At 48.5% G+C, this 9,826-nt stretch overlaps 1 protein-coding gene across 1 annotated transcript; it reads left to right on the forward strand.

Annotated features, from left to right (window-relative positions):
• Positions 1-400: 400 nt before the first annotated feature.
• LOC103797468 (rab-like protein 6) lies at positions 401-9,431 on the forward strand (the record flags this gene model as incomplete). Its single annotated transcript, XM_009069685.1, has 5 exons — positions 401-453; positions 1,548-1,639; positions 2,459-2,599; positions 3,904-4,009; positions 9,328-9,431. Coding segments are annotated over 5 exons (496 nt in total), but the record flags the coding sequence as incomplete, so codon positions are not given.
• Positions 9,432-9,826: the final 395 nt, after the last annotated feature.

A 9,826-nucleotide genomic window follows, 5' to 3' on the forward strand; every position in this document is an offset into this window, starting at 1 on the left:
AGGTCTGACTGTTCCTCTCTGAGTTAGACACCTGGGATTTGGTCAGGCATTGCAATATTGCCCAGGGAGGTGGTGGAGTCACTGCCCCTGGAGGTGTTTAAGAGATGTCTGGATCTTGTGCTGCAGGATATGGTTTAGGGGTTACAGCAGTGACAGGTTAATGGTTGGACTTGATGATCTTAGAGGTCTCCTCCTACCTTGATGATTCTATAATTCTTGCCCAGGGGAGTTGGGTTCCTCAGTACAGCATGCGTGTCCTACCCCTCCTCATCCCCCAAGCTTACAGTAGAAGTGGGATGTGCTTTAAGGCCATGTCCAAGCTGCTGTGATGCTGCCCACACCTGCCCTGCAGTTCACTACTCAGTGTAATGGTTTTGTGTTTTTTGCAATTCTTTTTAAGGCAAATGCAAAAAACGAGGAGATGGTTTGAAGCTGGAGAATGACCCTCAGGAGGTGAGTCAGCTGGGATGCAGATGTCACCCCTCAGGGGGAGCGAGGCCTCTTGGCCACCTTTCCTCCGTGGAGAACAAGTGCTCCATTTGTTTCTGTTCTGAGGCTGACCTGGCAGGGGTTGAGGAGCAATGTGATCCCTGAACCCCTGATGCTCTGCACTCTTTGGTCTGTGCATTTCAGTTCTGTTCCTGCCCTCTCCACACCTTCCCTGCTGTTTTCCATTGTGTCTTTGGGAATGGCTGTACCCCACATGGTAGCTCAGCAGCTTTGTACCTGTGTGCCCATGGGCAGTGGCAGGAAGTACTTTTGTCAGGGCCTTCTTGAGGGGCCTGAAGAAGTCACTTGATGCCCTGCCCTGGCTTCTCCTCAGAGCTGGGCTGTTCCCCTTTCCCTGTGCCAGTGCTGCTCAGGCCGTGCAGTCACATGAGGACAACTTGCTTTAAAATATTCTCTATGGGAGAAGCCTTTATGAGAACAGATGCCACAGCTGCTGCTTCCTTTGCAAATGTGGGTGCGTTCTCCACTCCTGGGAAATGAGTGAGAATTGTTCCAGAGGCACCAAATTCCAGCAGGAGCTGTGGAGTCTTAGTTGGGACCAGTACTGTGCTGGACTTTGCAGCATGCAGAGCCAAATTGATGTAAAGGAAATGAGATACTAATAAATCCTGTCAGCCCTCCATGAGAGAAGCTCAGCAGAAACTGCCTCCTGGTTTGTACACCAGAAGCATTGGTGGTACAAGTCAATATTTGGGTGGGTAAAGAGCTGGAATGGGAGCTGTGTCTGTCCTCCATCCTGTAGCTTACATGGAGTTATCTTGCCAGTATAGGCTTTGGAAGCCCAGGGGAAAGGGACATGGGTGGGTTTTTGCATGTGCTGTCAGAGACTGTCAGGTGCTTCACCTCCTGCTTCTGTGGGCAGTGGGAGCTGGGAACCATCCGGTCTCTTGTTTCAGTGGTGATGATGTGAAATCCATGGATTTCTTACAGTGGCTGTCATTTTAGGAGGCTTGCCTGTTCAGCACTATCCATTGTGTTCTGTACAGGCCTGAAGTTGAATCAGGTTATTTACTGCTCCTTTGCCTTCCTTTCCTCAGGCAGAGTCGGAAATGGCTCTGGATGCAGAGTTCCTGGATGTCTATAAGAACTGCAATGGTGTAGTGATGATGTTTGACATCACCAAGCAGTGGTAAGAGACCTGCAGTGCCACCATGTGACTCTCCCTTGTTTAGGCAAAACAAATAACTTCTACGCGTCCAGGTTCCCAGTTGGATTTCGGAGCTGATAACCAGCCTAATGAGTTGCAGCAAGCTTGTATCCCTTAAAATAAAAGCTTTATCTTGTGACATGGCTTTTAATCTCCTCCTCTCCTGGGCTCCTTCCAAACACACTGTCCCAGTGGGTTCTGTGCTGCTGCTGCACTGCTGGCTAGGGCTGGATAATTAGTGCTGTCACAGGTGCAAAGTGCATGCTACAAACCTCTGCTCCTCAGAACACGAGGGAGAAGGGAAAGTGAGAAATCCCCGGGAAGACTGGTGTTAGTAGAGATTACTTAGAGGCATCGTGCTGCATTAATGTGCAGAAGTAATGAACTGCTCATTTTGCACATCTGCTGAGGAGAGTGAGAAAGATGGAAACCAGAGTGGGAAGGGCTCCTGCTTTGCATGTAAGGTGGTGTGATACAGGTTTGGTGTGAGGCAGTGACCTGGAGGAGGGAATCCTCTTGTTCACCCCACAGTGTCATAGGACTGAGGGGAACATTGCTCTAGGACATAGGTGGGTTGCTATGGTTGCAAGTGGATTAATGAGCAAGTTGTTTTTGAATAAAGACTGATCCAAACATATTGAGGGTTAACTTATTTCGCTCAGGGGGCAAAGAAGCCTCAGACTTGGGAGGGTTTGGGAAAAACAGTTCGATGGGGTTTTTCCTGTATGATTTGTGCTTGTAACTGCTTACAGAAGATGTTCCCACTCATCTGCCTTCCTCTCTCTCTCTCCTCTGGTGAAGGACATTTAACTACATCCTGAGGGAGCTCCCTAAAGTGCCCACCCACGTTCCAGTGTGTGTGCTTGGGAATTACCGGGACATGGGGGAGCACCGTGTCATCCTGCCTGGGGACGTGCGTGACCTCATCGACAACCTCAACAGGTGAGGGACGGGCTGCTCTCTCCCACCCCCATGTTCTACATGCATCCTCTGCCCTGGGCCTGGCTTTTGGCACCTCAGAGCTCCCAATGTGTCCCACAGCAGTGTGTGCTGCCCCGATGAGCACTGTGATCCTCTACTCAGCCCTTGTGAGGCACATCTGGAGTACCATGTCCAGGTCTGGGCTTCTTGGTACCAGGGAGACATGGAGCTCCTGGAGCAGGTCCAGCACAGGGCAACAAAAATTCTGCAGGGACTGGAGCACCTCAGTTAGGAGGAAAAGCTGAGGAGTTGGGCTTGTTTAGCCTTGAGAAGAGACAACTGAGAGGGACATCATTAATATATGCAAGTATCTGAAGGTGCCAAGAGGATGGATCAGGCTCTGCTCAGTGCTGCAGACCAGTAAAACAAGAGGTAATGGGCAGAAGCTGATACCCACGAAGTTTCACCTGAACATGAGGAAGAACTTCTTCCCTGTGCAGTGACCAAGCACTGAGCAGATTGCCCAAAGAGGTTGTGGATTCTCCCTCACTGGAGATATCCCAGAACCATCTGGACACAATCCTGAGCCATGTGCTCTGGGCTGGCCCTGCTTGAGCAGGGAGGTGGGACCAGTGACCCACTGTGCTCCCTTCCAACCTGACCCATCCTGTGATCCAGGAGCCTGCACCGGGCACATGGGTTGCTGTGTTCCTGCAGACAGGCAGTGCCTGGCAGCATGTGCCTGGCAGAAGTACTGTTCTCAATAAGTTATCTTCTTTCTGGATAGTCCTTCTCATGTGAAAGAATCCTCTCCCTGCAGCGCAGCTGTTCTCTGCTGCAAGAGAGCCAGTGCAGCTGTGTCCTCACAGCCTCTGAGCATCCCCGCACAGCACTTACTGGGCACAGTCAAGTCACACTCCTTCCTCACCAGCCAGACAAAAATTTCCCTTCTGCAGAGATCTGAGGTGCTCTGTCATGTAATATAAAACATTATTTGTTGGTCAGGGTTCAGTACATTGACCCTTTTTGTGTCATTTATATTTTTAAGGCGTTTTGTTCATTGTCCTCATCTCTTACTTGTTTATGCCTATGTTAATTGCACAGAAATGGTGTCAGATTTAAGACTTAATCCATAATGTAATAATTTCTTTACAAGTACATCTCTTTTGTCAGTCTGTTTGTGGTTTTACCATGAAATCTTCACTGAGAAATTAACAGCTTGTACAGCTGTGAATCCCCCAGAAGGTTTGTGTGGAACTGAGGCAGTGCCTCTGTCTGTGTGCAGTCTGTCCTGGGTACAGTGTCCTCCTCTCTCTCTGGGACAGGCCTCCTGGCTCTTCCTATTTCCGCTATGCTGAGTCTTCCATGAAGAACAGCTTTGGCCTCAAGTACCTGCACAAGTTCTTCAACATCCCCTTCTTGCAGCTGCAGGTAAGACAGGGGTATTGCGCTGGTGTGCTGCGTGGGTGACACAGGTTGGATTTGTCTCTAAGGCAGGAATTTGGTGTTTGGGGTTTCTTTTGCGGATAAAGGATCCTGAGGGGATTTTTATTTTCACTGGAGTTGGTGTAACAGAGTTATGTCAGCACATTGGAGCCTGTGACTGAAACATGTCTCTGGTTGTGAGAGGACTTCTTTGCTGTCTGGAGAAAGGCTCCAAGGGATGAACAACACCAGAACAAATCCAAATGGCATTCAGTGGTGCAGCTGCAAAGTCAAAAGTGTTAAATACATTCATTAAACTTTGGATTTCAGTTCTGTTCAGGTAAAACTCAAATGAGAAGAGATTTGGTCATGAACTCAACAGTTCAGGAACCCCACTTGCTGAAAAGCAGTGCCCCAAGTGTAACTGCTCGGCTTGGATCCTGTGCACATGCAGCCAAGGCTCCTATTTCCTTCATAACTGAGGCTTTGTGGCTGGGCTGAGGGGAAGGCAAAGGCCAAATGGGCAGGGAAGGGTGGGATTGTCACCTGTGAGCCATTGGAAGAGAACCTCTTGGGATGATCCTGCGGAGGTCCCTTGGGATCAATAGCAAATGCTTTTTGGAGGTACGGATGATGATGTGTCAGTGTTTTCTATTGGATGGGAAAAAAAAGCAGGCAGTTGATCTTGATTATCTTTCAACCAGTAATTGAAGTGCCCATGTGTAGTTTTGTACAAGAAATCCCCACTGGAATGCTAGTTCGGGAGAAACTGGGATGTGCAGAGCAGAAAGAACCAGGATAAGAGAATTCAATGTAAAAGAAGTCAAACAATAAATTTTTGAGGAGGAAGTTGTATAAATCTGAGCTCAAAATCCAACTTGCTGGTCAGTGGAGAAGATGAAATGTGCCAACATGGAGCTGGTGAAATATTTGGGTTTGTAGCCTCAGCTCCCATGGCAAAGGGATGTCTGGTGGGAATCATGCAGAACTGGTTCCCGGGTTACTTTTGTTGGGTTTTTAGATCTTTGTTTCACCAATAGATGTTGATAAGAGACAAAACCATCCTGTAACCATGATCTACTAATCTGAAATGAAAGCAGTTACGACACTTTGCTAAGCTAATTGTCTCCAAAGCCAGAGAAATTCTTGGACACATCTTGGTCTTTAGGGTAATAGAAAAAATAAATCTCACATAACCTTTAGTGGTTTGGAGATTCCAGTGGTGGTTGCTTAGGAGTGGTGAGTAAATGGGAGGACCAGCCCACATTTGTTCTCCTGCTCAGTGGGCTCATGGTGCCACGGGGAGCAGCCCAGGAGGTGCCACATAATTAAACTCCCAAATCCTGTGGCTCTCATGTCATTAAATAACTCACCACTACAGAAACAAACCTGAGAAAACTTCTCCTTACAGTTTAGTTCTCAAAATGTGCCAGGGGAGATTTGGATGGGCATATGTCCACCATGACTGTGAGTCTGTGTGCTCTGTTCTTTGTACCTCAGCACAGAAGGTGGGAACAGAGGGGACTGTCCCGTGCCTGTCATTCCGGGAGAGGTCACAGCTTTTCCCTTAAAACAGCAATGTCCAAACTGATTCCTGCAGTTCTGTGCTCATCCAGGGATTCAGGCAGTAGCTTTGGTGTATATTCTGATACAAGTCCCAGCATAGGATCCCACATGGAGATGGCTTGTTTCAGTTCTCTCTGGCCCCAGGAGGTCCCTGGCCTTGCTGTCCTGTGCCAGGGCAGGTGACACTGCACATTTGGAGGCTTTTGGTTGCTTCCACCCAACTTTGGGGACTTCAGCCCAGATGGGCTGCATTGGTTTTCTCAGTGCCCCTTCCATTTATGCCACAGGTTTATGAGCAATGCCTCATGCTCTCCACAGCAGCTGCTGCTGCTGCCTGGCTCAGGGCACTTTGCTGCTCCTGGAGACATGCTGGGAACCTTGCCTTGGAGTGCATAGGGAGCAGGGCTGGCCCTGGTTCTGATGTGAATCAGCTGCCCCATGGAGGGCTCAGGCTGTGCGCCGACTGCTTCCCAGGGCACAGCAGTGTGATTTGTATGAGCCAGATGAATTACTTCAGTTCTGTACAGTGTAGCTTCAAAGCTGTCCCATCTCTGAAACCATAATGCCCATTGCAGCATGATGCTGAAATTTGTGGGAAAATCACAATTAGACTTAGTTCCTGAAGGTTCTGCTTATCCCTCCAGAGCGTCTTGCCAGTCGCAGGCTCCAGAAGGAGTCATTTTCCAAAGTACTTTGGAGCAAAGCAGAGCTGAAGGAGTGAGATACTGTCAGCTATGAAATGCACACAGGTTTTAATCAGCTTCAGAGATTTCTGTCCCTATCCCCCACAGCTGTGCAGAGGCAGAGGTGTCCAGCTGTACCCTCTGTCCCAGGGTGTCCTTCAGCAGGGCTGGTGTCAGCTCTCGGCTTTCCGGGGCAGAGTCTGTGCTCGGCTTACACTCATGCATCTTTCATGGAGAAAGCAGGGGCTGAAATTCATACCCCCAGCACAGAGCATTGGCAGACCAAGGCTTCTCCATTATTTATCAGTTCCTTTCCAGGGGCAGGGTTGCCAAAGCCCAGGCAGCAGGTTAGCTGTGGGTCCTGCTGGTGCCCACAGGCAGGAGCAGGTCAGTGAGGCCTGTGGGTGCTGTGCTGGGAGGAGACAGTGTTCTGCAGGCAGCTCGCATTGCCTCTGCCCAGGAAGCCCTTCAGAGTGGCTTTCAGCCAAAGCACTGGTCTGTAGCACAGGATTTATTCCCTTCTTTTGGGTCACTGCTAAAAATAAGCTGTTTCTTTAATATTTCAGTAGCAGCATGGTAAAACTGAATTCATTTTTTTAAAATATTTGCAAGTCCATTATTAGTGATGGATTTTTACAGCATTAATTGCAACTCTCCATAATTAAATCTAAATTCTTCATTTAGTGTGATCTATAAATTGGAACAAATAAAACTAGTGTGTGTCTCAATGCCAAAGAGTGAGGTAAGGCAAAGCACTCATTTAATAGGAGTCATTATCAAAGAGCCTAAGGTAAGCACTGGAGACCGGTGGCCAGTCTGTCTCTGTTGGTTCAGCTAATCTGCTCAGAATTTATTTCACCCTTCTCAAGAAACTGAGGACAAAGAAGCAGCAGACTTGCCCTTTTCTGTCTCATTTTTGCTTATACTGCATGAATTGCATAGAAGGATGATAGCCACTGCTCCTGAAATCTTGCATTTCTTGATTTCTCAAATCCAGAATTTGAATTCTGAAGTCTTTATTAGTACTTCTGGTTAGTGCAGCAAGTTTAAATATGTGTGGCATGTTTTGCTGAGTCTTTCTTGTCTATATAGCACAAAAAAGGGAATTCACATTAACTAATGGCTTCGTAATTTCTTGTGTACACGTTAATTGAAGTCAAGTTTCCATCTGCAGAGAGCTATGAATATGATGAATAAAAAATGAAATAGCAAATAAAGTAGGGATTTCTCCAAGTTCTTAACACAGTGGCAGAGGTGAACATGAAGAATCTCTTTGCCTTGGAAGCAGTAAATTAGCTTGAGTGATCACAGGAGCTCAAATTTCAAGCAAGGCTGTATCCTCCAGTAAATAAGTATCTTCAAGGGTTATCCATTGTGATGGATCACCTGGTCTTATAGTACAAAATAAAAATGACTTAAACCTTGCTTGCTGTTTTCAGTCATGGTAGAATTGGATATGAATCAGCTGCTCCATGGAGAGCTCAGGCTGCACCCTGACTGCTCCCAGGACACAGCAGTGTGGTGGGGTTGATGATGAGTTGCTTCAAATCTGTACAGTGTCTTGATAGTTTCGAAGCTGTCAGTCTGTGAAGCCATAATGCCAACAGCATGTGCATGTAGAGACTGAACACCATTGCTTCATGCAAATGTTTTTCTTCCCAGAGGGACTTTATTCTGGAAATTATGGAGTAGATTTCTCTTTGGGTTTCAACTCTCATGGGATCTTCCTGCTATGAGCATATGTGTTGTCAAGCAGGGAATTAGAAATCCACTGCAGTTATTGATGCTAACCTTCAGAAATATGTGTCAGAGCAGAAAGCTTAAATGTACTTGGAGGATAAGGCAGTTACAAAAGCAAAAACCTTGGTGGGTTGGAGGAAGCTTGGGGTTTCTCTTCCATCTCCTCCCGCCTGGGTGGAGGTGCAGCTTAGCACCCCATGGCACCAGGACCTGCTGTAACAGGGACTGTGCAGTGCCATGAGACATCTGCTCAGCACAGGCTGTCCCTGCTGCTGTGCCACCCAGTGCACGGGCAGTGGGACAAGGAGGATTGATGCTTTGAGGCGCTGAACATCATTACTTTTGATGCCAGAACTGGGGATGTGAGCTGATCGGCATGCTCAGAGCCTCCCCAGGAGGCAGACAGGGTGCCAGTGCCCAGCTGTGTGCCAGCTGGCTGTGCCTGAGCAGAGGGGACAGGCTCTGGGGCACAGTTTGTGCCACAGACAGCTCTAGTCTTGGCCAGGGGACCCAGAATGATGTTTCTGCAGGAATGGGTGCTGTGTCAGCCCTGTGCTGGGTCTGTGGCAGAGCTGGGCCTGGTGCCACATCACGCAGGTGAGCCCTTGGAGCAGCCTCAGCCTAATGCTTGTGGGTATTGATCTGTCCTCCAGCAATCCAGGCTGTGGACAGGAGGGAGTCTGCTGAGTTGGCACTTCTCCTTAGCTGAGGTTTTTGCTTGGCTTCTGTTGGAAATGTGGGAAGGGAGGGACTGAGTGGGGCTGCCCTGGGTCACATTAGTGAAGTTGACTCACTGTATTGTCCATGTGAAATAGCCTGGGGTGTCTGTCCCTCAAATGTGGGGCAGTGGCTGGAGGCAGAGGGGTACAGGGACTTGCAAAATGGCACCGAGTTGGCAGGTTGTGCTCACTCATCTACCCTGAGAGCAAAAAGAAGATTCCTGGGTGGTTTTTCATGAGCTGGGCCCTGCTCCCACAGGGGCTGGTCCAGCATAGGGAGAGCCAAAGACCCAAATTCATGGGCTGCACAGCTGATCTCCACGGGAGCCGAGTCCCTGCTCCAAATGTAACTGCTGACTGTGTCTGAAATCACATGCTGCTGTTTTCTGGCTGAGGACAGCTCACAGAACAAGGCACTTCTTACACACAGACTTTCTGATTATCTCCTTTAGCTCATGCTTCCCTTTGTGCTCTATGTTCAGCTGGATGCCGTGAGTGGATCCAGCGCTCTTGGTAGCGCCGTGCTGGGGCAGAGCAGTGACACAGGATCTCACTGCACACCGATCTGTTACATTGACCCTTCCTGCTCAGCCCCAGCTTGTTTTCCTTTCCTCAGAGGGAGACGTTGCTGCGGCAGCTGGAGACAAACCAGTTGGATATTGATGCGACCCTGGAGGAGCTCTCGGTGCAGCAGGAGACTGAAGACCAAAACTACGAACTGTATGTCACTGAGATGTCTTTCCTAACTCTTTTGGGGATCACCTGAATATTGGGCTGACCTAGCTGTGGTATGTGGCCAGGTTGAAGGGAATAGTGAGTGGCATTTAGGGATTCTTCAGATAAAATGTCTCTTAAGTGACCTAAGCATGTGTCTGGATATCCCTGTGGAAGAGTCTGGTTCCTACAGCACGTGATCAGGGGAGGGCAGGGGAGGTGTGGCTGAGCAGCACATGCTGAAGGGATTGTAGATAAAGTGCTGAAAGGGGATAGTTTCCATCTCTCAACTGCTCAGCACACAAGTTGGTTTCTCTTCTTCTGGCTGTTGCATTCCTGTGGGTTGTGTGTTTTGTGATAGGCAGAAAGTAACAGCAACAACATCACTGTGTTTTGTTCCT

Source organism: Acanthisitta chloris, unplaced genomic scaffold (assembly GCF_000695815.1).
Source record: "Acanthisitta chloris isolate BGI_N310 unplaced genomic scaffold, ASM69581v1 scaffold17432, whole genome shotgun sequence".
Lineage (NCBI taxonomy): Eukaryota > Metazoa > Chordata > Aves > Passeriformes > Acanthisittidae > Acanthisitta > Acanthisitta chloris.